General features: G+C 42.1%; 2 protein-coding genes across 5 annotated transcripts; both read left to right on the forward strand.

Moving 5' to 3' along the window:
* The first annotated feature begins 649 nt into the window (after nucleotides 1-649).
* On the forward strand, nucleotides 650-7385 carry mibp (muscle-specific beta 1 integrin binding protein). 4 transcript variants are annotated; one of them, XM_060941321.1, is made up of 8 exons: nucleotides 650-832; nucleotides 1770-1860; nucleotides 2234-2282; nucleotides 2474-2648; nucleotides 3000-3071; nucleotides 3468-3574; nucleotides 3665-3753; nucleotides 7074-7385. In XM_060941321.1, exons 1-7 carry the CDS (start codon nucleotides 807-809, stop codon nucleotides 3751-3753), a joined length of 609 nt encoding a protein of 202 aa, XP_060797304.1. In that variant the 5' UTR covers nucleotides 650-806; the 3' UTR covers nucleotides 7074-7385. The 4 variants fall into 4 exon arrangements, with proteins under 4 accessions (XP_060797304.1, XP_060797303.1, XP_060797302.1 ...); XM_060941320.1 differs by having other exon boundaries at nucleotides 3665-3752; nucleotides 7067-7385; XM_060941319.1 differs by having other exon boundaries at nucleotides 651-832; nucleotides 7071-7385.
* A 4588-nt stretch (nucleotides 7386-11973) lies between these two features.
* mydgf (myeloid-derived growth factor) lies at nucleotides 11974-27935 on the forward strand. The gene is made up of 6 exons (XM_060941323.1): nucleotides 11974-12206; nucleotides 13249-13299; nucleotides 22116-22177; nucleotides 22508-22589; nucleotides 25457-25529; nucleotides 26471-27935. Exons 1-6 carry the CDS (start codon nucleotides 12048-12050, stop codon nucleotides 26548-26550), a joined length of 507 nt encoding a protein of 168 aa, XP_060797306.1. The 5' UTR covers nucleotides 11974-12047; the 3' UTR covers nucleotides 26551-27935.

The following is a 27935-nucleotide window of genomic DNA, read 5'->3' on the forward strand; positions in this document are numbered from 1 at the left end:
CAGCTGTGATGTATGGATTGGAGACCGTACCCTTAACGAAGAGACAGGAGGCAAAGTTGAGGATGTTAAGGTTTGCGATGGGAGGTTGGACAGGATAAGGAACGAGCACATCAGAGGGACAGCACATATGGAGAGCTTGGGAATGAAGCTAAGAGAGATGAGACTGAGACGGTATGGGCACATCCTGAGAAGAGATGCAGAGCATGTTGGAAGGAGAATGTTGAGGATGAAGCTGCCAGGCACATGAAAACGAGGAAGGCAAAAAGATGGATGTGGTGAGAGAGGACATGAAAGTGGCAGGTGTGGTAGAGAAGGATGCGGAAGACAGGGAGCAATGGAGACGAAAGATCCGCTGTGGCGACCCCTAATCAGGAGTAGCCGAGAGAAGAAGAAGATATACTGATGATACACAACCATTTTGAATATCTCCTGGTTTCACCTCCTACAGCCTCAGAAGCACTTTGTGTACTTTCCTGTTTCTCTGTTAATCTGTGTTCAACTACATTTGCATGTCATAAGCCTTCCTAATCATCTACAGTTTACAACGATTTGGAACAGAGACCCTCCCTTTTCAGGGAAGCTGGTTTGCTGGCAGCCAAGAGCCCCGCCCCGCCCCGCCCCTCTCCTCTCCTCTCCGCCCCGCACATGATTCTAGAGGGCCTTTGAGTGACACACCATGTGCTGAGAAATATCCCACGCTGCTTTGACTTGGCTGAAGTGGTGGTGTTTGAGCTCTTTAGGGTCGATAATACACGTTTTGTTCTATTACTGTTTCGTTGTTAGTTGTGAAAACAGTCCGGATAAAAATGAAATTCATTATTGGAATCGGCGGGTAAGTGATGAAATATTCAAAAGCTTCAATATGAATTAACAATTGTGTGTATATATATATATATATATATATATATATATATATATATATATATATATATATATATATTAGTGGATTTTTAAAAATATTCTAAATCAGAATCGACTTTATTGCCCAGTATGTTTTCACATACAAGGGATTTGCTTTGATGCTTAAACAGTTGGTGTTGGCGCTATATATAATATAACAGTCCTGTTAAACAGATTTTGTCCGTATATAAATGTAAGTTGTTTTTAAGAGAATATAATAGGTGTAGTATTTTTAAAAAATAATTATTTTTCTCAGAATGCTGTTTAACAGTGAGTGAATGAGCGGCGCGTGCGGTGGGAGGAAGTGATTTTTAGCGGGAGATTTAAAATAGTGCGCGCGAGCATAACTTAACCGAAATTAAATCATCTTGTTTTTCCACGTGTTTTAAATCTGAAATATATTTGTATATGAAATAGCATCTCTCTCTCTCTCTATGTATATGTATACAGTATATCTACACTTTATTCTCAGCTACTATCTGGTATAATAAATGTGGTTAGTGGTGTTTTGTTTACAGGTTACTAGCAATACATAAGTTGTATGTTGGCTTATTGATCGCTATTCCTTGGTCTTTGAGTGTACATAATTTGTTAAAAAATGCCTTTACGTTGAACATTTTCGAAATTTTGTAATCTATCAAGACCTGGGAAGCTGGCACCAGTTTTAGCTTTTGTCATGCCAGCTGGATTTATCCCGCCAAAATGCTAAGTCTTTCCAGCTAGCAAACTAACACGGCTATGTTAAGTACTAATAACCACAATTTCAGCACAGGAATTTAGTGAAATATCTTTATAACCTTTAAACACCTGCTGTGTCCAGGCCTATTGCCCATTTTAAGCACTTTTTCTTTTTTTCTCTCTTTCCACAGCGTAACCAATGGTGGAAAAACCACACTGACCAATAGGTTAGTCAAAGCCTTACCTAACTGTTGTGTGGTACATCAAGATGATTTTTTCAAGGTGAGTAAGCACTTTTAGATTTCTATTTAATTTTTTATTTTATTTTAGAGATACAAAGCTCAAATGCAGTTTTGTGTCCAAAGGACAAAGCTGTTGCAGCAAACATATTTACTCTTTAGCTGCTCCCACACTTTTCCAAACTGTTAATTTGTTCCTAGTTGTGCTTTTAAACACAAATTTAACGGTTGTAAATATTAATTGAAGAATTAGATCAAATATAACCTGCTGATTTAAAACCAAATACATTTAATTGTTATACTAGTAGGAATGGCGGGGGGGGGCAGAGCATGTTTGTGATAATGGTGTGATCAGATCTAGTAGATTGCGGATCATTGAGGCCTCTGCAGTGCTTTATTGGTCACTGTTATTTCAGCCACCGGATCAGATAGAAGTCGGCGAGGACGGCTTTAAACAGTGGGATGGTAAGAATGAGATTTGGCCATGGGTGACCAATAACTCCTTTCACTTTAAACACTGTCCCTAACAAAAGTCATCTCCAAATGTAATTCCCGATCATTTCCCCTCCACTTGTATGGAGGGTTTCAATAAATTTGATCATTCAGTCCTTATGTTTTGTTTCATTGCATGTTTGCCTTGTTTCTATTATTTATAGTGATAACAGCACTGGATATGGAAGCTATGGTGAACACCGTCAAAGGATGGATGGAGAACCCAGTCAAGTTTGCACGCTCTCACGGCATCCAGCTGACCCCAGTGACAGAAATGGGACCTTCAGAGGAAGAAAACCACATCCTCATCGTGGAGGGATTTCTCCTGTACAATTACAAGTAAGTGTTATGTAACTGTACATGTTATACATGGTCATGAGAATTTTTGTTAATGAAGATTGTCTTCTTGGAAAGACATCTGGGTCATGTGATACTGTGAATGTGGTGGTGGTGGGAGGTCACAGGGTGCATGGTGCAGTAGCTTCTGGGGCAGGTCATGTGACCTGCCTCTGCACACCCACTGATAAGGTGATATCAGGGTGTCTGAAGAGTTTTATGATCCATGTTTCTGAACCAAGTCTCGTCACATGATATCTGCCATTTAGGTTCCTTGTTACTTCACTTCACATTCTGTACAACTGGGTAATACTGATAAATATTGAGAGCTGTGACATGGTTTCCTTTGAACAGGCCTCTGATGGAAGTGTTTGACAAGTGTTACTGCATCACCATCCCTTATGAAGAGTGCAAGATGAGGAGAAGGTAAGCGGCGTGTAAAACCAATGCCTGACCTTATAAGGCATGCAGGCTTACACTTTTATGAAAGTGTATTAGTATGCAACTAGCTCACTATGCAAGTATAAAGTAATCCATATCTGGATTCAAATACAAATTCAACTTTTTCAGTAGGTACTCGTGATAAAGGATGAAATGAGCAGATCAGAGCAAAAGAGTAACATAGACTTCAAAGCACTATATAAACTAGGATACATGGTAATCGTGAAAATGATTGCTTCAATTACTTGGCGAAAACAAACACTGTCCTCACAGTTACATTACAATTAATTGTGCAGCTCTGTTATAACTTTTATAAAATGACTGAACAAGTGAACTAAATCTAATGGTGGATCTGAATCGACACTATTTTGTCATCAATAGTACAAGACAGTACATCGTCCCTGACCCTCCAGGCCTGTTTGATGGTCACGTGTGGCCCATGTACCTGAAACACAGAGCAGAGATGGAGGAAAGCCTCTTGCCAATTGGTTTGTAGATTTTTCCTATAACTTAAACATAGTGTTTTCTTAAAGTAAAATCACTGAGAGTCTAACTGAAGTTTACCCATCATTCACTAGAACACCTGGATGGCTTGAAATCTAAAGATGAGCTCTACCAGCAGGTGTATGAAGACCTCCACAATACACTTTTAAATCAGGTTTTATAGGTAAGAGAAGACAGATGTCAGTGTCATTACATGATCATTGAAGTGAACACATGCTGTTGATGGGACAATAAATGGGGGGGAAACGACACCAGTACAATATATTGATATGATCTTCACAGTCTTAAACCTCACTGATTTTCATACTGAATTGATCTTGAAGCAGAGTTACCGTTACCACCCCAAAGTTAGTAATTTCCCAATAACCACATGGCCTGAAAGGTTTTATTCTTTTGTACTCAGATATTTACCACTGATTACAATTTTTAAATTTGTTAACAGTTAGATGTAATGTTGTGGAACATCTGCAAAACAAGCTTGTTCCACATCACTTTCGTTACAATCGCTATAAATATTTTAACACACACCCATCACAAACTTCTTTTTTCTTGAAGTTATGATAAGAAAATGTAGCTTGGTACATTAGTGAAAATCCAGTCTTAAAATTTAAAGGAACAGTTTAATATCAAACACATTGCAGTGTCTTCAGGTTTTTTATATATATATATATATATATATATATATATATATATATATATATATATATATTTTTTTTTTTATAAATAAATGTTAAGTACAACCCTGATTCCAAAAAAGTTGGGACAAAGTATAAATTGTAAATAAAAACAGAATGCAATGATGTGGAAGTTTCAAAATTCCATATTTTATTCAGAATAGAACATAGATGACATATCAAATGTTTAAACTGAGAAAATGTATCATTTAAAGAGAAAAATTAGGTGATTTTTAAATGGGGCGGCACGGTGGTGTAGTGGTTAGCGCTGTCGCCTCACAGCAAGAAGGTCCTGGGTTCGAGCCCCGGGGCCGGCGAGGGCCTTTCTGTGTGGAGTTTGCATGTTCTCCCCGTGTCCGCGTGGGTTTCCTCCGGGTGCTCCGGTTTCCCCCACAGTCCAAAGACATGCAGGTTAGGTTAACTGGTGACTCTAAATTGACCGTAGGTGTGAATGTGAGTGTGAATGGTTGTCTGTGTCTATGTGTCAGCCCTGTGATGACCCGGCGACTTGTCCAGGGTGTACCCCGCCTTTCGCCCATAGTCAGCTGGGATAGGCTCCAGCTTGCCTGCGACCCTGTAGAAGGATAAAGCGGCTAGAGATAATGAGATGAGATTTTTAAATGTCATGACAACAGCACATCTCAAAAAAGTTGGGACAAGGCTATGTTTGCCACTGTGAGACATCCCCTTTTCTCTTTACAACAGTCTGTAAACGTCTGGGGACTGAGGAGACAAGTTGCTCAAGTTTAGGGATAGGAATGTTAACCCATTCTTGTCTAATGTAGGATTCTAGTTGCTCAACTGTCTTAGGTCTTTTTTGTCGTATCTTCCGTTTTATGATACACCAAATGTTTTCTATGGGTGAAAGATCTGGACTGTAGGCTGGCCAGTTCAGTACCCGGACCCTTCTTCTACGCAGCCATGATGCTGTAATTGATGCAGTATGTGGTTTGGCATTGTCATGTTGGAAAATGCAAGGTCTTCCCTGAAAGAGACGTCGTCTGGATGGGAGCATATGTTGCTCTAGAACCTGGATATACCTTTCAGCATTGATGGTGTCTTTCCAGATGTGTAAGCTGCCCATGCCACACACACTAATGCAACCCCATACCATCAGAGATGCAGGCTTCTGAACTGAGCGCTGATAACAACTTGGGTCGTCCTTCTCCTCTTTAGTCCGAATGACATGGCATCCCTGATTTCCATAAAGAACTTCAAATTTTCATTCGTCTGACCACAGAACAGTTTTCCACTTTGCCACAGTCCATTTTAAATTAGCTTTGGGCCAGAGAAGACGTTTGCGCTTCTGGATCGTGTTTAGATACGGCTTCTTCTTTGAGCTATAGAGTTTTAGCTGGCAACGGCGGATGACACTGAATTGTGTTCACAGATAATGTTCTCTGGAAATATTCCTGAGCCCATTTTGTGATTTCCAATACAGAAGCATGCCTGTATGTGATGCAGTGCCGTCTAAGGGCCCGAAGATCACGGGCACCCAGTATGGTTTTCCAGCCTTGACCCTTACGCACAGAGGTTCTTCCAGATTCTCTGAATCTTTTGATGATATTATGCACTGTAGATGATATGTTCAAACTCTTTGCAATTTTACACTGTCGAACTCCTTTCTGATATTGCTCCACTATTTGTCGGCGCAGAATTAGGGGGATTGGTGATCCTCTTCCCATCTTTACTTCTGAGAGCCGCTGCCACTCCAGGATACTCTTTTTATACCCAGTCATGTTAATGACCTATTGCCAATTGACCTAATGAGTTGTAATTTGGTCCTCCAGCTGTCCCTTTTTTTGTACCTTTAACTTTTCCAGCCTCTTATTGCCCCTGTCCCAACTTTTTTGAGATGTGTTGCTGTCATGAAATTTCAAATGAGCCAATATTTGGCATGAAATTTCAAAATGTCTCACTTTCGACATTTGATATGTTGTCTGTTCTATTGTGAATACAATATCAGTTTTTGAGATTTGTAAATTATTGCATTCCGTTTTTATTTACAGTTTGTACTTTGTCCCAACTTTTTTGGAATCGGGGTTGTAAATGACTCCTTTAAAAAATCTTCACTCGAGCAATGCTTATATATTGCTGTTGTTTACAATAATCAATTTATTTCAAATTAGATTGAAGGTGTCCTCTGTACAAGTGCCTCATGATTTTACTATAGAAACGTATTTGAATGATGTTAAAACTGACCTACAGTGTGCCCTGCAGCAGACACTGTTATATATAAGTTACTGAAAATTAATCAACACCTTCTGACCAATCAGTCTGGATAATTCACTGTGGTATATCCACTGTTAATTTCCACATCTCTAATTAAAGTTAATTAAAATTGGCCCATTTCAGTCCATGCAAAGCCTCTAATAGTTATGTGAATGTTTATTCATATATTGTAATGTACACTAAAAAAGAAACAAAGAAAACGAATCTCCGTTCGTCACTATTTTATTCAGCGAAGACATCGATTGAGGTGTGTGTGACTTTTGGTTCATTGCGCATGCGCGTTATATTTGTATCGATACAGAACCGCTTCATCTGTCCACACTACCGCGAAGTGCTACAGTACCGATACTGTACCGGTACGAAACCCATACATTTGTGAGTTTCGTACCGATACAGTTATACCGATACAGTACCGGTATAGTTGCTAGTGTGGACAGGTGTTGCGGTACGAAAGTAGTATCGTATCGGTACAAAATCCCTAGTGTGGACAGGGTATTAAACTACTGTTCTTGTGATGGTAGCTCTTCAAACTCCTTTGGTTCATGTTTGACTTTTTTCCCCCCTCTCCCCGCAGCAGCAGCATCATCCTTGCCAGGAGTGTCCATGTATACAATTGTAAATAGCCTCCATGAAGAAGTTGTCTTTTTTTTTTTTTTCCTTGATCTTTTCTTTCTCTCTCACACCTTGCTTTAAACCAAATGTAATTGTAAATATGATAATAGAATATTAACTTATCACTTTTTTGAGGAACGTTTTTTTCTGTTATGGTAAACCTTGATGTTATTATTTCCATTTGAGGATGCTGTTCTGTGCAAAATCCATGCTGATCCCATGCAGATCATTCAGTAATGGTCTTCCAAATAAATTTCAAGTTGTCACCCACCCATTACTACTGTCTTCATGCTCATTATTTCTTACAAGTTAACTATAGAACATGTGCAGTATGGATTCTATTATTTTTTTCACATGATGCTTATTACATGAATAAGGAAGTGCTGTGGATGAAGTGAGGACAGCTGCGAAGAGGATGAAAAATGGAAAGGCGGTTGGTCTTGATGACATACCTGTGGAGGCATGATGTTTGTGAGAAATGGAAGTGAAATTTTTAGCTAGATTGTTTAACACCATCTTGGAAAGTGAGAGGATGCATGAGGAGTGGAGAATAATATACTGGTACTGATTTTCAAGAATAAGGATGATGTGCAGAGCTGTAGTGACTACAGAGGTATAAAGTTGATCAACCACACCATGATGTAAAGGGAACAAATAGCAGAATCTAGGTTAAGAAAAGAGGTGGTGATTTGCCAGCAGCAGTATGGTTTGTGTTAGGAGTGCTGATGATGAGCAGGATTAGGAACAAGCATATTACATAGGAACAGCCCAGGTTGGACAGTTTGGAGACAAAGCAAGAGAGATGAGATTGAGTTGCTTTGGACATGCGCAGAGGAGAAATGCTGAGTATTTTGGGAGAAGGATGCTGAAGATGGAGCTGCCAAGCAAGAGGAAAAGAGGAAGTTTATGGATGTAATGAGAGAGAACATGCAGGTGGGTGGCATGACAGAGGAAGATGGTGAAGACAGGATGAGATGGAAATGGATGATCTGCTGTGGCGACCCCAATAGGAGCAGCTGAAAAAAGAAGCCCAGCTACATTATTATTATTATTCTGGTTGTGAATGAGGAATGTTTTCTATACTAATTAATCTTGTGTATATATAGAGTGCCCTTATTGGCGGAGTTTGATATGGTGTATGTTCCTGCTGTACAACAGGATCCACTGCTGTCTGCTACAGTGACTCAAATTGCAATCGCACAAAATAAAACCTGGAAATGTTCTAATCTCATTTCAGTGTTGATTGGCTACAAATGGCTTGTATTACCTAGTCCTACTTTTTGGTGTTAATTATTTGTGCCAGACAAGGATCAGTGTTGGCTATGGATGAGTCACACACGTACACATTCCTGAGAGTTTACTGTATCTTTAGAGGTTCCTGCCATGCCAAGACAGGAGAAATATTCTTTATAACAAGTAAGCGTGTAATGTCTTGTGACTGGCGTGTAGTTAAATATGAACTGCATAAATAAATATAAAGAAATCAACACTGAGGGTTTTTTTTGTGCATTCAGAGTTGATCTTTTTTTCTAGGTTTATAAATAATAAGTCCCTCTTTAATGCCATTATATTTTATTGCTCTTTGACAATCCTTTATTTGACCCTCATAATACATTTTATATATATATATATATATATATATATATATATATATATATATATATATATATGATTTTGTTCATTCTAATTTTGTTAATTTTCTCACAGAAATTATCTTTGTAATTTAACTATTGAATATTATTGGACCTTAGCGTTGTACCATTATTGCTCAATCAATCAATGGTGCTTGTGAACGGACTTCTCTGCACTGGCAGTTTTCTCCACTGATCTATGTATAGACCATTATTAATCTTGCAGCATATTTCAAGGGATCTGCCAAATCACAAGTTATACAGAACTTCTTATATCCAGGAACACTTGTGCATTGTGCACCAGGTAATGAAGTAAGATTACTACTAGAGGGCGCTGAGTGAGTAAGTATCCATCCATCCATTTATCATCTGCAGCCGCTTATCCTGTTCTACTGGGTCGCAGGCAAGCTGGAGCCTATCTCAGCTGACTATGGGTGAGAGGTGAGGTACACCCTGGATAAGTCACTAGGTCATCGCAGGGCTGACACACAGAAACAAACAACCATTCACACTCGCACCTACAGTCAATTTAGAGCCACCAATTAACTTAACCTGCATGTCTTTGTGGAGGAAACCGGAGCACCCGGAGGAAACCCACACAGATACGGGGAGGCTGCTGGGCTTGAACCCAGGACCTTCTTGCTATGAGGCGACAGTGCTAACCACCGTGCCACCCAGTGAGTAAGTAATTTTATGCAATTAATTTTTGCTACTAGAGGGCATTGAGTGAGAGAAAACTACTGGTCTTTTTATAGTTCAAGAAGAAGCCTCTGTTTGTCATGTACACACTCAAGCACAGTGAAATTCATCCTCTGCATTTAACCCATCTGAAGCAGTGAACACACGCATACCCAGGCAGCTATGCTACAGCGCCCGGGGAGCAGTTTGTTCAAGGCCGCTCAATCTTAACCTCACTGTATGTCTTTGGACTGTGGGGGAAACCCACGCAGACACGGGGAGGCTGCTGGGCTCGAACCCAGGACCTTCTTGCTGTGAGGCGACAGTGCTAACCACTTCACCACCGTGCCACCCAGTGAGTAAGTAATTTTATGCAATTAATTTTTGCTACTAGAAGTCGTTGAGTGAGAGAAAACTACTGGTCTTTTTATAGTTCAAGAAGAAGTCTCTGTTTGTCATGTACATACTCAAGCACAGTGAAATTCATCTTCTGCATTTAACCCATCTGAAGCAGTGAACACACGCATACCCAGAGCAATGGGCAGCTATGCTACAGCGCCCGGGGAGCAGTTTGCTCAAGGCCGCCCAATCTTAACCTAACCGCATGTCTTTGGACCGTGGGGGAAACCGGAGCACCGGGAAGAACCACACGCAGACATGGGGAGAACGTGCAAACTCCAAACAAACGCCCCTGTCGGCCATTGGGCTCGAACCCAGAACCTTCTTACTGCAAGGCAACATTGCTAATCACTACACCAACGTGCCACCCAGCAGTATGTTTACGTCATTACCTGGTGCACAATGCATAAGCATTCCTGGATATACAGAGTTCTGTACATGTGATTTGGCGGATCCCTTCAAATATGCTGCAAGAAAATAAAACTATAAATTCAAGAAAACAGTTTTTGTAGATTTATACATTTGTTGCCAGATTAGTAAACAGCTTAGTGGACATTTTATCTGGTAAATCTACCATATTGGTTACTTTGTGTACAGTTGTCACTGCTGGATTGACAAACAGTCCACCAAACACTAATATTAATTAACAGTAACGTTTAATACACAATGCATGGGAAATATATGAGCTATAACTAGCCTATTTGCGTATTCATAGGTTGTGTTTGAAAGCACAGTGCGAGTATTTTTTCCTCCTCTATATATATACACTGTATACAGAACAGGAGTAGATGGGTTTAAATGCAGTTACATTTATTTCCTGAAGCATGCTTAAGGTAAGCCATTTCAGGATGTTTATTAATATATTTAAGTCAGCAAACATTATTTTACAAGTACCCAGGATCAAGTTGGATATGACGTGTGTACAATTTGAATGGAATTTCGAAGTTCTTTTGCAGTTTCCATTTCTGACCAGTAGATAGTCACGTTAAAGAAATGGAAATAATTAACTACTTTTTTAAAACCTCCACCAGTGGCTTGGAACTGAGCAAAGCTGTGACCTTTGTGGGACCACCAATGCCACTCTCCAACACGTCCTATCCGGCTGTAAAACTGCCCTGACCCAGGATCGGTACAGATGGCGACACAACCAGGTGCTCAGGAAGCTGGCCGAGGAGAGACGGCAGGAGGCAAACCGCGATAGAGGTGTCCAGCAGAGCATCCACTTCCTCAGACAGGGTGAGGCTCCTCAAAACACCAGCAGGAGACCAGCTCCTAACCTTTTAACATCAGAGGTGGAGTGGACCATGGAAGTGGACCTGGGAAGGCAGCTCCACTTCCTAAGGGAGATCTGCAGCACCACGTTACGGCCAGACATGGTGCTGTGGACACCAGTCGGAAAATCTGCTCTACTAATAGAGCTGATGGTGCCATGGGAAGAGGGGCTGGAGGTAGCCCACGAAAGTAAGAAGGCCAAGCACGCAGACCTGGTTGCGGAGGGCAGGGAAGGTGGATGGAGTGTGAAGCTCTACCCAGTGGAGGTGGGGGCCAGACGATTTATGGGAGGCTCCACATCACATCTCTTAAAGGATGTGGGGTTGCAGGGAACCAGACTCCACAGAGCCATGAGGGAGATTTCAGAGGAGGCGGAGAAGGCAAGCTTCTGGCTTTGGCTGAGAAGATGAGATAAGTCTTGGGGAGGTAACATCTAAGGAGGGTAGCTGCAGGGGGTGACGTCCCTGGAACTGCCCCGCCACCAGGAGATGTTCTGGGATAAGGGGCGAAACATCAATGAGCGGTGGTCCCCAGCTGAGGACCCTGCAGCTACCTAGCTCCATGGTATGCGGCCTGGCCTAAGCCAGACTCAGGAAGTGGACGCCCCTGCCATGCACAGTCTGCCACAGGCACCAGTGGAGGTGCGACAGGCCCAGAGCCCAGCAGAAATACCATCTACTCTGTATAGAACAAAGGAACCTGCCATATAGAATTGCATATACATATTTATTAAATAGCTATACACAGCAACGAATTACAATGTGTAAATCTAAAAATCTTGGGGGAAAAACAAAACACTTCCGTCTTAGATTTTAATACTACTCGCGCGTGACACTGGTAGCCAATCCTGGCCCCGGAGGCGGAGTTTACCAGAATACGGGTAGGGGAAAAAAACAAAACAACACGGTTTGTATTAATATAGAATGCGAGCTTTAGCTCACTGCGTTCCATAGACAGCCATGGATTTCCGTTTTCGCAGCTCAGCCTTTTTATTCTGGGCAAAAGCAATAGCTGTGTTATGTGTATTGGTGGCTGCTAATGCATCTAGTGAGAATGCGAAAACAGTGGAGTTCAATGTTAAACCGGGAGGTGTGGTGCATTCATTTTCTGAGAAAATTGTAAGTAAGCTTTATTTGCACATAAGGAAATTACTGAAGTTATAGTGTTGAGCTATACCATATAGTGCATTTTGATAAATATTCAGTAGTGTATATATTAAAACCTAAAAGGTTATTACTCCTTGAATGCAGGAAAGAGAAAGCTAACTTAAAGCTAACCAATAAGCGACTGCATTAGAGTCCAGTATAATGCTGCACTTAATAATCCTTGTGTATAAAATGTTTAAGCTGAGGTTTGATCTTTTGTGAACATCCAGTCCTATTAAAGCTACTCAATAAAAATAAGCATACTCTGAAATAATAGCTAAAAGTTGCATGCGTGTTGTCTTTGAAAAGCGTGTCACGTGGTCAGCGCTATGCCACAAGTCAGCTTTTGATTGGTCATGAGGCGGGGCATTGAGACTTTCTACCAATCGAGCACTTGTTGTGTGATTGTCATACGGAAGTAAATTCTATAAGTCCATTTAAATCGTTTTTGTACACCCATTTTTAATATACCACTATTGATTTATAGTTTATTATTGACTTCCTTGTTACGCATTGTATTTAATGTGTTTAAATTTATTAAATTCTCTAAAACTTAAAGTATAAAGGTTATTCTTCCCCCTTGATTTTACCGCCTAAAAACTACACCTCCCATGAACACTCTTTCTTCAGCCTAGCTAATGTCAGTGAATGGATAGACTGTACGAATAAGCAGTGAAGTAACTGATGTCTCCAGAAGCCTCGACTCACGCCTCTAAAAGCAGAACATGTAAAAGGCATCCCCATTATTTATTTATTTATTTATTTTTGCAGGCATAAGAAAAATCTTCAGTTTCAGGGAAAGCGGTTTGGAAATACCCGGATGAAAGGGCGTTATCTGATTGGTCCAAAACGTTTGGGCTCGTGAAACGAATATTCTTTAATTTTAACAGTAGAAAGTGTTCAAAGCCCGGTGATTCATGCAGTTAATAATCTATGTCTCGTTTTTTTTCAGAAAGGTTATTTGCTTTGTTGTGTCAGCTGCTTTACTGTATACAAAACTGTTTTTCTTCTACAGAAAGAGTATGAATGCACTTTCACCTATGCTTCTCAAGGAGGCACCAATGAGGTAAGACAGATGTGTGTTATTTGCATAATGTACATATGTAGCGGGGCGGCACGGTGGTGTAGTGGTTAGCGCTGTCGCCTCACAGCAAGAAGGTCCGGGTTCGAGCCCCGTGGCCGGTGAGGGCCTTTCTGTGCGGAGTTTGCATGTTTTCCCTGTGTCCGTGTGGGTTTCCTCCGGGTGCTCCGGTTTCCCCCACAGTCCAAAGACATGCAGGTTAGGTTAACTGGTGACTCTAAATTGACCGTAGGTGTGAATGGTTGTCTGTGTCTATGTGTCAGCCCTGTGATGACCTGGCGACTTGTCCAGGGTGTACCCTGCCTTTCGCCCATAGTCAGCTGGGATAGGCTCCAGCTTGCCTGCGACCCTGTAGAACAGGATAAAGCGGCTAGAGATAATGAGATGAGATGAGACATATGTAGTGTCCAAACTGTGATGATAAAGTAAAACTGAAGTGATCAGTTAACAGGCTAATAACAATAAGAACTCAATGAGAACAAGTGTTGCCAGGCAAAAAAAAACTCGTCCGGGAGCACGTGTGAATATGAAGGAAGATATCGTGGGAAAAAAATAGGTACCTTATGGGTACATGTGGCTACTGCTTATAAATAAAATTATTTTCTGATACCATGTCCATACAGTAAATATAGCACACATGTGTATATAATCCAAAAATAAACAATTTAAAAATCATAGAAGTAAAATATACCAAGTGTCTGTACTTTTATATTATTCTACTCTTACCTCTTACAGTTTTCGAAACTGAAACTTCTGAACCGAGGCTGACATACACACGCTGTCATCATGATTGAAACTTTTATTTCCCGGAAATGGCCCAGCACTAGAGCTCAGTGGAACGCACTTTCCCTCTGTAATAAGCATAAACATGGCTGAAAGCGATTTCTTTAGTCTAGTCCATTTATTTAGAATGGTGAACCAAATTGTATACACTCACCAGCCATTTTAATCGGAACATGTGTATGCGCAGTGCGCAATTGTTACACTCTTACATTCTTACAGCACGATGACGTAGTGGCTAGCGCCTCTATATGAGGCAGTATCCACAACAAAAACGATTTTGACCTTTTTGGTGACCTTGACCGGATGACCCTCAAAATGTTGGAGGTTCTGTTTGAGACCATTGGCCATCTATTCTAAAAGTTTCATGAAGATTGATCCAGCCATTTTCTCGTAATATCGTTTACAAAGAAACCTGACTGAAAACAATACCTTGCCCCCTGGTATTGTAAGCATTTACAATACAGAAATGTTCAACTTCTGAAAAATATGTTAATTTATACACTCAATACTTGGTTGGGGCTTCTTTACCATGAATTACTGCATCAATGCAGCATGGCATGGAGGGGATCAGCCTCTGGCACTGCTGAGGTGTTATTGAAGCCCAGGTTGCTTTGATGACGACCTTCCTCTTGACAATAGTCCATAGATTCTCTATGGGATTCAGGTCCAGTGAATTGGCTGGCCAATCAAGCACAGTAATATCATGGTCAGCAAACCATTTGGTAGTAGCTTGGCACTGGGCAGGTGCTAAGTCCTGCTGGAAAAGGAAATCGATATCTCCATAAGGCTTGCCAGCAGATGGAAGCATGAAGCACTCTAAAATCTCCTGGTAGATGGCCGTGTTGACTTTGGACTTGATGAAACACAGTGGACCAACACCAGCAGATGACACGGTATCCCAAATCACAGGCTGTGGAAACTTCATACTGGACTTCAAACACCTTGGATTCTGTGCCTGTCCAGTCTTCCTCCAGACTTGAGGACCTTGATTTCCAAATGCAAAATTTACTTTTGTCTGAAAAGAGGACTTTGGACCACTGAGCAACAGTCCGGTTCTTTCTCTCCTTAGCCCAGGTAAGATGCTTCTAATGTCTCTGGTTCAGGAGTAGCTTGATATTAGGAATATAACAGTTGTAGCCCCTTGATGCACTGACACCAGCCTCGGTCCACTCCCTGTGAAGCTCTTCCAAGTTCCTGAATTGACTTTTCTTGACAATCCTCTCAAGGTGGTGGTCATCCCTGTTGCTTGTGCACCTTTTCCAGCCAGCCTTTTCAGCACTGACCTTCTGTGGTTTATCCTCCTTGTGGAAGGTGTCGATGATTGATTTGTCTTCTGGACAACTGTCAAGTCAATATTCTTCCCCATGATTGTGTTGTGTGTAGTGAACTAGACCAAGAGATACATGGTATTTATATTGTTTTACTCAAACTTGAAATTAAATATTCTCATGTTTTGAGGGGTTTTTTTGTGATGTAGGCCATGATTATCAAAATTAAAATAGAAAAATGCTTAATATTTTTAGTTTATATGTATTGAATCTCGAATATATTAAATTTTCACTTTCTTAAATAAGGGATGGAAAATATCGAACTTTTTCATGATATTCTAATTGTTTAAGATGCGCACTCTATGGCCTTCTTTATAGCCATATAAAACCTTTTCTCTGTGTACCATAAACTAGAACTGGAGAAGTCTCTCGGATGACTGGGAAAACACCTATATCAGGGATATTCAACTAAATATAATAGATCAGTCAAAACTTTGGCTAACATGACTGTTAGTGACAGCATTTACCTTTAAATGCTTAACTGTGAACAGTGATTAGTTGATGCCTATAAATGAGACTGTTTGAAGTGGTTGTTTTGTAGTGTCGCTTCATGTTATCAATTTGAGATGCATGGTATTTATACCGACTCTGAACAGATTTATAACGACTCTGAACAGATGAGACCAGTGCCTTGAACTTGAAGTGAAAAATAAATACCTTCTTTGACCCTATGTCTTTAGACAAGGCAACATTTTTGTCACTGACTTATTTTAATAAAAAGTAACAAAATCGGCTAAATAATTTGCAGTTTTTCATATGTTTATGATCTATGGAAATTATTATTAAATTTTTTTAAATGTATTTATTATTATTATTATTATTATTATTATTATCTCGTCTCGTCTCGTCTCGTCTTCTTCCGCTTTATCCGGGACCGGGTCGCGGAGGCAGCAGTCTAAGCAGGGAAGCCCAAACTTCCCTTTCCCCAGACACCTCGGCCAGCTCCTCGGGAAGAACACCGAGGCGTTCCCAGGCCAGCCGAGAGACATAGTCCCTCCAGCGTGTCCTGGGTCTTCCCCGGGGCCTCCTCCCGGGGGGACATGCCTGGAACACCTCCCCAGGGAGGCGTCCAGGAGGCATCCGAAAAAGATGCCCGAGCCACCTCAGCTGATTCCTCTCGATGTGGAGCAGCAGCGGCTCTACTCCGAGCTCCTCCCGAGTGACTGTGCTTCTCACCCTATCTCTAAGGGAGCGCCCAGCCACCCTGCGAAGGAAACTCATTTCGGCCACTTGTATCCGCGATCTTGTCCTTTCGGTCATTACCCAAAGCTCATGACCATAGGTGAGAGTCGGAACGTAGATCGACCGGTAAATTGAGAGCTTCGCCTTTTGGCTCAGCTCCTTCTTCACCACAACGGACCGGTAAAGCGACCGCATCACTGCGGAGGCTGCACCGATCCGCCTGTCGATCTCACGCTCCATCCTTCCCTCACTCGTGAACAAGATCCCGAGATACTTAAACTCCTCCACTTGAGGCAGAACTTCTCCACCAACCTGGAGAGGGCAAGCCACCCTTTTCCGGTCAAGAACCATGGCCTCGGACTTGGAGGTGCTGATTCTCATCCCAGCCGCTTCACACTCGACTGCAAACCGCCCCAGTGCATGCTGAAGGTCCTGGTTTGAAGAAGCCAACAGGACAACATCATCCGCAAAAAGCAGAGATGAAATCCTGTGGTTCCCAAACAGGATTCCTTCTGGCCCCTGGCTGCGCCTAGAAATTCTGTCCATAAAAATTATGAACAGAACCGGTGACAAAGGGCAGCCCTGCCGGAGTCCAACATGCACTGGGAACAGGTCTGACTTACTGCCGGCAATGCGAACCAGACTCCTGCTCCGTTCGTACAGGGACCGGACAGCCCTTAGCAAAGAGCCCCGAACCCCATACTCCCGAAGCACCCCCCACAGAATACTACGGGGGACACGGTCGAATGCCTTCTCCAGATCCACAAAGCACATGTGGACTGGTTGGGCAAACTCCCATGAACCCTCGAGCACCCTATGAAGGGTATAGAGCTGGTCCAGTGTTCCGCGACCAGGACGAAAACCGCATTGTTCCTCCTGGATCCGAGGTTCGACTATTGGTCGAATTCTCCTCTCCAGTACCCTGGAGTAAACCTTCCCTGGGAGGCTGAGAAGTGTGATTCCCCTATAATTGGGGCACACTCTCCGGTCCCCTTTCTTAAAAAGAGGGACCACCACCCCAGTCTGCCACTCCAGAGGCACTGTCCCTGACCGCCACGCGATGTTGCAGAGGCGTGTCAACCAAGACAGCCCCACAACATCCAGAGACTTGAGATACTCAGGGCGGATCTCATCCACCCCCGGTGCCTTGCCACCGAGGAGCTTGCAAACCACCTCAGTGACTTCGGCTTGGGTAATGGACGAGTCCACCTCTGAGTCATCAGCCTCAGTCTCCTCAGTGGAAGACATGACGGTGGGATTGAGGAGATCCTCAAAGTATTCCTTCCACCGCCCGACAATGTCCCCAGTCGAGGTCAACAGCTCCCCACCCGCACTGTAAACAGTGTTGGCAGAGTACTGCTTCCCCCTCCTGAGGCGCCGGACGGTTTGCCAGAATTTCTTCGAGGCCGACCGATAGTCCTTCTCCATGGCCTCCCCGAACTCCTCCCAGTTCCGAGTTTTTGCCTCCGCAACTGCCCGAGCTGCAGCACGCCTGGCCTGCCGATACCCGTCAGCTGCCTCGGGAGTCCTGGAGGTTAACATGGCCCGATAGGACTCCTTCTTCAGCTTGACGGCATCCCTTACTTCTGGTGTCCACCACCGGGTTCGGGGATTGCCGCCACGACAGGCACCGGAGACCTTGCGGCCACAGCTCTGAACAGCTGCGTCCACAATGGAGGTAGAGAACATGGTCCACTCAGACTCAATGTCCCCCGCCTCCCTCGGAAGCTGGGAAAAGCTCTCCCGGAGGTGGGAGTTAAAGACCTCCCCGACAGAGTGCTCGGCCAGACGTTCCCAGCAGACCCTCACCATACGTTTGGGCCTGCCAGGTCTGTCCAGCTTCCTCCTCCGCCAGCGGATCCAACTCACCACCAGGTGGTGATCAGTTGACAGCTCAGCCCCTCTCTTCACCCGAGTGTCCAAGACATAGGGCCGGAGATCAGATGAAACGACTACAAAGTCTATCATTGACCTCTGACCTAAGGTGTCCTGGTGCCACGTGCACTTATGGACACCCCTATGCTCGAACATGGTGTTTGTTATGGACAAACCGTGACTAGCACAGAAGTCCAATAACAAAACACCACTCGGGTTCAGATCGGGGAGGCCGTTCCTCCCAACCACGCCCCTCCAGGTGTCACTGTCATCTCCCACGTGAGCATTGAAGTCCCCCAGTAACACAATGGAGTCCCCAGTCTGAGCACTCCTCAGTACTTCTCCCAGGGACTCCAAGAAGGCCGGATACTCTATACTGCTATTTGGGCCATAGGCACAAACAACAGCAAGAGCCCTCTCCCCAATCCGGAGGCGCAGCGAGGCGACCCTCTCGTTCACTGGGGTAAACTCCAACACATGGCGGCTGAGCTGAGGAGCTATAAGCAAGCCCACACCAGCCCGCCGCCGCTCACCACGGGCGACTCCAGAGAAGTGGAGAGTCCAGCCCCTCTCGAGGAGCTGGGTTCCAGAGCCCAAGCTGTGCGTGGAGGTGAGCCCGACTATCTCTAGCCGGTACCTCTCAACCTCCCGCACAAGCTCAGGCTCTTTCCCCCCCAGCGAAGTGACATTCCATGTCCCAACAGCCAGCCGCTGTGTCCGGGGATCAGGTCGTCGAGGCCCCTGCCTTCGACTGCCACCCAATCCACATTGCACCAGTCCCCTACTGCTACCTCTGTGGGTGGTGAACCCACAGGAGGTCGGGCCCACGTCAGCTCTTCGGGCTGAGCCCGGCCGGGCCCCATGGGCAAAGGCCCGGCCACCAAGCGCTCGCATACGAGCCCCAACCCCGGGCCTGGCTCCAGGGTGGGGCCCCGGCTGCGTCATCCCGGGCGACGTCACGGTCCTCGGATTTTTCTCCATAGGGGTTTTGGTGAACTGCTCTTAGTCTGGCCTGTCACCTAGGACCTGTCTGCCTTGGGAAACCCTGACAGGGGCATAATGCCCCCGACAACATAGCTCCTAGGATCATTCAAGCACACAATCCCCTCCACCACAATAAGGTGGCAGTTCAAGGAGGGGTATTATTATTATTATTATTATTATTATTATTATTATTATACACTTTTATTATTATTATTATATTAAACACTTTAAAAAATTAATAATAATAATATTATTATTATTATTATTATTATTATTATTATTATTATTATTAATTTTTTTAAAGTGTTTGGTTCAGTCTGCTGAAATATATTACTGGGGCTGTAGCCGTTGTATCCCTGAAGGATCGCTTTATGTTTTTGCACTTTCCCTGATCACAAAGTACTTAACTCATTAACCAGCAGTGTTTAGGAATTCCAAAGAACAGAATAAGAATGATAAGATCTAAGTAAAACAGTTATGTTGTTTTTGTTTACACACTGTCTGTGGTAACATTGCCCTGTGTTTATGCTCACTGTACCCTTATTCTCACTCCGTGGCATTTGTGACAATACTCCTTATTTTTACAACCTTCGCTCTTCAGAAATATGCCACAAACATAACATTTTGGAAATTTGCCATTTAGAATGTGACCTGGGCGGCACGGTGGTGTAGTGGTTAGCGCTGTCGCCTCACAGCAAGAAGGTCCTGGGTTCGAGCCCCGGGGCCGGCGAGGGCCTTTCTGTGCGGAGTTTGCATGTTCTCCCCGTGTCCGCGTGGGTTTCCTCCGGGTGCTCCGGTTTCCCCCACAGTCCAAAGACATGCAGGTTAGGTTAACTGGTGACTCTAAATTGACCGTAGGTGTGAATGGTTGTCTGTGTCTATGTGTCAGCCCTGTGATGACCTGGCGACTTGTCCAGGGTGTACCCCGCCTTTCGCCCGTAGTCAGCTGGGATAGGCTCCAGCTTGCCTGCGACCCTGTAGAAGGATAAAGTGGCTAGAGATAATGAGAGAATGTGACCTAGAACCATTTATGTCCTGATACAACACATGGACAGCTTATTTTATTACATGTTTATTAAATTTACCATATATTACAGCATATCAAATGTTGAAACAATTAAAAAACAACAACCATATACTCATTTTGAATTTAGTGCCAACAACATGTTTTAAAAAAAAATAATTTGGTACAGGGACTACAGAAGACTGGAAAAGTAGTGTAATGCAAAAAAAAAAAAAACACCTGGTAGAATATTTCACAACTAATTAGGTTAATTGGCAACAAGTCAGTAACATGATTGGGTATAAAAAGAGCATCCCAGAGAGGCGGAGTCTCTTAGAAGTAAAGATGGGGAGGGGTTCACTGCTCTGTGAAAGACTGCGTGGGCAAACAGTGCAACAATTTAAGAATAACGTTCCTCAATGTAAAATGACAAAGAATTTGGGGATCACATCATCTATGGTACATATCATTAAAAGTTTCAGAGAATCTGGTGAAATCTCTGTATGCAAGGGACAAGGCTGAAAACTGACATTGGATGCCTGTGATCTTCAGGCCCTCAGGCGACACTGCATTAAAAGCAGACGTGTCTGTAGTGGAAATCACCTGTATGGGCTCAGGAGCACTCCTGAAAACCATCGTCTGTGAAAACACTTCATTACTGCATCCACAAATGCAAGTAAAATTCTACCATACATAGAATAAACCATATATAAACAATATCCAGAAACACCACTGTCTTCTCTGAGCTTGAGCTCATTTACAATGGACTGAGGTGAAGTGGAAAACTGTCTTGACTGATTGAAATTATTTTTAGAACTCATGGACACCGTGCCCTCCAGGCTAAAGAGGCGAGGGGCCATCCGGTATGTTATCAATGCAAAAATTCAAAAGCCAGCATCTGTGATGGTATGGGGGTGCATAAGTGCACAGAACGTGGGTAGCTTGTACATCTGGAAGGAATCATTAATGCTGAATGATGTATACAGGTTTTGGGGCAACATGCCACCATTCAGGTGAAATCTTTTTCAGGGAAGGCCTTGCTTATTTCAGCAAGACCATGCCAAACGCCGTTCTGCATGTATTACTACTGCATTGTTCTGTAGTAAGAGAGTCCGGGTGCTAAACTGGCCTGCCTGCAGTCAAGACCTGTCTCCCGTTTAAAACAGTTGCTGCATTATGAAGTGCAAGATACGACAAAGGAGACCCTGAACTGTTGAGCAACTGAAATTGTGTATCAGGCAAGAATGGGACAACGGTTCTCTTTCAAAACTACAGCAATTATTCTCCTCAGTTCCCAAACGTTCACAGAGTGTTGTTAAAAGTAGAGGTGATACAACCTAGTAGTAAACATGCCCCTGTCCCAACTTTTCTGGAACATGTTGCTTACATCACATTCAAAATGAGTAAAAATACTATTTTTAATGAAATACAGGGTTTGCATGATTTGCAAATCATGTTCTATTTTTATTTATATTTTTACACAGCATCCTAACATGTTTGGAAATGGGGTTGTATTACACCAGGCACTAAATCCTCTTAGAACTTTCATCTTTATGTTGTAAAAAATTCTTTGGTTTAAAAAATATTTTGGGTGTGTTATCAAGGGTGTAAAGTATGCTTCTGACAATTGTCTGTTTTCCTTGTAGCAATGGCAGATGAGTGTGGGTTTGAGTGATGATGATGGGCTCTTCTCTTGCTCAATATGGAGGTAAGAGTCAAAAATCCCATGTTGGTGTAATTCCAGGGCAGGTTTGTGTGTACGGTCAGAGTTGTGGTCATACACAGTCATGGTTAATTTTGAAATTGCACAATAAATTATTTGCATAATGGAAATCAATGGCTGTTTGTATGTATTCACCATTAGGAAGATTAACATTATTTGGTCTGCTCCATTTAAGACACCAGGTGGTCTGCTGGTTCTGTCTGTGAAAAGGCTTGTTGACATCTTGAGTCATTGTTTTGTTTTCATACCTCGTCATCTATCGTGTGATGAAGGAAGTGTGATTGATTCTTCTCCCACTTTGTTTTTTAATCAAAGGCCCCAAGGGAAATCCTACTTGTTTTTCACCCAGTTCAAAGCTGAGATTAAAGGAGCGACGATTGAATACGCGAGTGCATATGTGAGTATCGTTAATCCTGTGAACAACACTCAAGATGCAGCATTTTCTCCAAAGTGTCATGAAGAAAGCATGTAAGAAATTGGATACATGGCATATTCTGTTATTAAGCACTCACAATGGGTCTTGTTTTTCAGCTTTTATTAAAGTTGTCAAAGCTTTTGTAAGCCAAACCAAAGAAAAAAACTCTCGACAGCTTTACAAAAGTTTCTATAACGTTTATTTTCTTTGCATCCATGTTTGTATGTTCATAAATGCCGATCAACTGTAAACTACCAAGCATGTTCATGGCACAGCTGATTTACATTTGTGACACCCCCAAAACTCTATAAAAGGCAAAGCTCCTAGATAGCTGAAAATGACAGCTCAACAGTGAAAAAGAGCCTCCTAAACACGTTGTGCATTAAATCCTACAATAGTGCAGCTCAGTCATCACAGTGTGCCAATCTACCATAGACGCATGCTAATGCTTCCTTCTTTTATATGGTGGCTTTTCTTTAGATTTAATTTAATGGCATTAATGAGATGACTGAGTTCCACAAAATTTACATTGTTTGTTTGTGTGTGCAATTGAAATAACCATATTAAACATCACAACATATGTATATAAAATTAGAGTAATTAGTGTGCTTTGAATCAAGGTTCATATTTGAGTCTCCAGTGATATAAATTTGGACAAGCTCTTATTTTACTTAACTGGATTTTCTTGAATTTCCACTTGTGTAAATGCTTATCGACTAGATTTCTGAATAAATTAGTATGTGTCCAGTTTTAGAAATGAGGCCCATTATTATCATGATCACCTCACTACATTGTCACTACTAGCATTCTGTGTGAACACACGTTGTTATGATACATGGAAAGTGAATTCAGTAGACACTTTTTGAGTGTGAATACATTTTGTCATAACACCAGTAAAGACGTAAACCGTTTACATCATTTTCCATCCAGTAAACCCAAGGTAGACAGTCAGCCAAGCTTTGTGCTGCTTTAGTTCTATACTCCGAGGATGAGGCTAATGTAGCTAACAAGTAAGAGGGAAGCTTATAATCCCTAGTGTAGCACCATGCAAACTATATCTTAATCCTTACAGTTCTCACCTTAAATTGTGTTGTGTTGTGGTTTATGAAACATCTGGCATGATTCGAGCCCACTTGTCCTCTTAAATTGAAGCATCACTGCAAATCAATATGAAATTCTTCTAGTCAATCACCTTTATTATATGATTAAATATATTTCTGTCCTGATGGGAGTGATCTCTTCCAGGATGACACCCCCCCCCCCCCCCCCATCCTTCATATTGAATGTTGTTCATCCCTCCAGTACAGTTCCAGTGACTTATTAAGACCTTATTAAACTTCTGTTAATTTTTACCTACTTTTGCCTCATAGCTCCAGCATAAAGCTAAAGCAGCAGACTTCAGATCCCAAACATGACTTGGCCAGACACTATATATAGAAGAAAATTGTGTAAATGTTATTTTTGGACAAAACTTTCTTTCTGAGCATGGCTGTGAATCAACCCTTCATTTGGCTTCTAACCCTTCTTATGTCAAGCAGATCAAACCAATGCAGGCTTTTCTTTGGAGCTATTTCAGAGTATGGCTTCACCAAAAAATATTCCCTGTGTCCGAAATCACTCACTACATAGTGAGTTCGCCATTTTGTAGCACTGTTCAAATGTATAGTGAGAATTATTACACCCTATATAGTGGACTCATAGTATCCCACAATGCATTGTGAAAAGTAGTGTACAACCGATGGTCACTAACCAAGCAATATATACCATCATGCATTATGGTCATGATGAAGGGGGGGAGGAGTGTGTTGGGGTGAATGGATGGAGGAAGAAACGCATTATAAACGAACATTCAAGTACAATTAAAAATAGTAAGAAATAGAAAAAGAGCTAAAATAGAATCTCATCTCATTATCTGTAGCCGCTTTATCCTGTTCTACAGGGTCGCAGGCAAGCTGGAGCCTATCCCAGCTGACTACGGGCGAAAGGCGGGGTACACCCTGAACAAGTCGCGAGGTCATCACAGGGCTGACACAGACAACCATTCACACTCACATTCACACCTACGGTCAATTTAGAGTCACCAGTTAACCTAACCTGCATGTCTTTGGACTGTGGGGGAAACCGGAGCACCCGGAGGAAACCCACGGGGAGAACATGCAAACTCCGCACAGAAAGGCCCTCGCCGGCCACGGGGCTCGAACCCGGACCTTCTTGCTGTGAGGTGACAGCGCTAACCACTACACCACCGTAAAATAGAATAATACAGAGAAAATGCAGGAATAAAAGTTACAGTGCAGAGCGAGGAATTAATCAAAAGCCTCAAATTTGATGAAATAAAAGGCAGTGGCAAAGAAGAAAGCATTCAGCCTCGATTTAAAAGAACTGAAAGATGCAGCAGACACAAAGTACTTTATTTATTAATGTGGGGAAATACGGTCAATATAATATGTATTTATCACAGAAATACATGCATGTATTTATCATTTTGAGAACCCACCAGCTGACTGATCTGGCACGTTTTAATTGTGCGACAGTAATGACGTAAATAACGGCGCGGCGGGGTAGTGTCCGAAAGTGTTCTTTCAATTTACCAGTGAGCTTGCTATATCGTCCTCTATATAGAATTCCCTATATAGTGAGTAGGGAATAGTGAATGAGTGAGTGATTTCGGACACAGCCATTGTCATTCTGATAAATCAAATCGCAGGCGTTGTTTTCTCGTGCCTCAGGATTCCCTGGCGTAAAAGGGGAAAAATCTGTTCAAAAAGAATAGGAATAATGGATTCGCATTTAACGCTACATTCTCACTTGATCTTTCTGTCTCTCTTGCTCTGTCACTCCTTTTTCAGTCCCAGACGGCTGTAGGAGGATTAAAGGATGTGGCTCTGAGGGAAGAAGAGTACATAATTGGTGACTCCACAGGTGAGCTGACTTCACTGCTGATTACTGCACGTCCTGATCATGCTGAGTGACAGGAGTTTCTGAGTCAGTAAGGGTGGAGCCTTATTTAAATGTGATCTGTTAAACATAAACCTGTATTGCATTCAACTGAAACTTGTAACTGAATTTCTGACCTCTGACTAGGAAGCACCCCCTCAACTTGCAATTCCTATATGGAAAGTTGGGAAGGTGTCCTCAGCCCTGAGCTCAGTGTATGATGTCATGTCAGCACGGTCGCTCACACTGTCATCAGTAAATAAAATATCACTTCACGACAGTAAATGAGTTTATAGTAGTGTTTACTTTAGGTTAATCAACGTAGACATGTTAGTTGGTTAAACCTGTTGATCATTCAACTTAATTGTGTTGCTTTGTGTAAATTGCTGTTAATTAAACAGTATAATTACTATATACTAGCTGAACTTAATTGCACAAATGCACGTAATTGCCAGGGATGTCAAGTAATGAACAGAAAAGAAAGACGAGTGATGTTATTTGATGTTTCTGTTTGATTTATGATCCCTTGTTGACCCAGAGGTGCCTGTCACACGGCAAAATCTGGATCTTGAACTGCTCTACAATATGGCTTTAAATTTTATCTCTTCTGACAGCATGGTTATATCTGTGATGGAGAGCCACTTTGATCCTTGGAGTCATAGTTTGTGACAGATGTGATTGCAGAGAGCCCGAGATGCACACTTGCATTTATTCATTCAGCAGACACGTTTCAATACAAATTGTAATTACACATATGAAACTGAAATCAGTCCAGTCATATAGATGTGCTGTTGAACATTTAAAGTGTCTCACTCAAGCACCCAAAAATGGCTCTGTGGTCTTCTGGTCACTGATGCAGAACCTTAACAGCTAAGATACCATTGCCTGCTGAGTTTGTTCATGTTTTTTGTTTTTGTTTCCTTCAGTGACTCACAAAGATGGAAAATTCCGGGCTGAACTCTCCAAACTGACCGTCATTGGTAGGACACGTCATGATGAGCTCTGATTGGTTGAACTCTGAGATGCTTGCCCTTTAGGAAAAGGGGAATAAATGGATGGATGTGGTGCTAGTCTGTTAAGCTCTGTTGCTTAACTGTTTCCTGACATCACTGAGCAACGGAGATTTAGCCAGAAGAAGAGATGAAAGAAGTTTTTTGTTTGTTTTTTCCTCCCTCTTGTTGTTGGATTCCTCCACTTTCAAAAACAAGCATCATCTGCCTGTGCCTGAAGGGGATGAAAAAACCAAGAGGGTCTACTTTTCTACCACACTTTGACAAATAATATATATAAATTTTTTTTTTTCAGTTTCTGTTATCATGATCTGGTAGTAGTGTAAACAGATTTTAATAAATAAATTAATCTGTCATGGATTGTGACATCATGGTCAAAATGTTCATGTTGCTGTTGTGTTTAGCTGATTACAAGATGCTTTTTTTTTTGGACAGATGTTTTGCTAATTTTTTTTTTTACCACACTTGAACACCACAACTTTTAAGAAACCATAAATATATTTAAGCAAAATTTGAAATTTTCATCAAAGCCCCCTATATTATTTAGTTTTAATCTTGCCTAGGCTGTCCTCCTGCAAAGATCATGTTGTGTAAGAAGCCAGTGTAATAAACGTGGTGGTAAAAACCATCTGCCTAAAGATGTCTAAAACCTCGGTAGCTACGTGTGAATTCTTCACACAATGAATTTCACACTTTTATGAAGTTGTTGGATATCCGTGTGTCCTACTATAATAGTTGTAAGCCCAATTCAGTCTGTAATTGGATACAGTCTGTCAAAATGTCAGTGATGGTCCTATGCTGCAGTCAGAGTGACATCTTTTAAATGCAGTTTTGGAGTTAAATAGACATTAAAGATGAACAAAACCCCCAAATAAACTCCTTTATACTGACAGATAACATCCATACAAAATATGTTTGAGTTTTCACTTGTTCATATTTGTACCTGTATACAGTGTCCAGGTTTTATTTTAAAAGAAAAACAATGTCCCTGGGCGCTGACATCTCGCGCTCCCTCCAAGGTTCAAATATTGCGCGGAGTACAAATTCCACAAGAGAATCCGAGATTATGACGTCACTTACATGCTACATGACTTACTGAAGCTAATGGAGGTCGTGGATACATCGCTTCTAAATTGTTGTAAACAACCCTGAAGATGCCTGAGTGTCAAAGCATTTGCCTGCTCGCCAAAACAGCGAAACACACACACTCTCTCTCTCTCACACACACACCCAGCCAGGAGGCTGTTTGCTATCTATAAACTCTATCACTGGCTATTCAGTGTTTTCTGTTGTGTTTTGTTCTTTTTTTTTTTAATTAGTTAGTTAGAATTTTTTTTTTTACGTTTTCCAATTTTTTAATTAAAACTTTCCTTGTATTTTA

Source organism: Neoarius graeffei, chromosome 15, assembly GCF_027579695.1.
Source record: "Neoarius graeffei isolate fNeoGra1 chromosome 15, fNeoGra1.pri, whole genome shotgun sequence".
Taxonomy (NCBI): domain Eukaryota; kingdom Metazoa; phylum Chordata; class Actinopteri; order Siluriformes; family Ariidae; genus Neoarius; species Neoarius graeffei.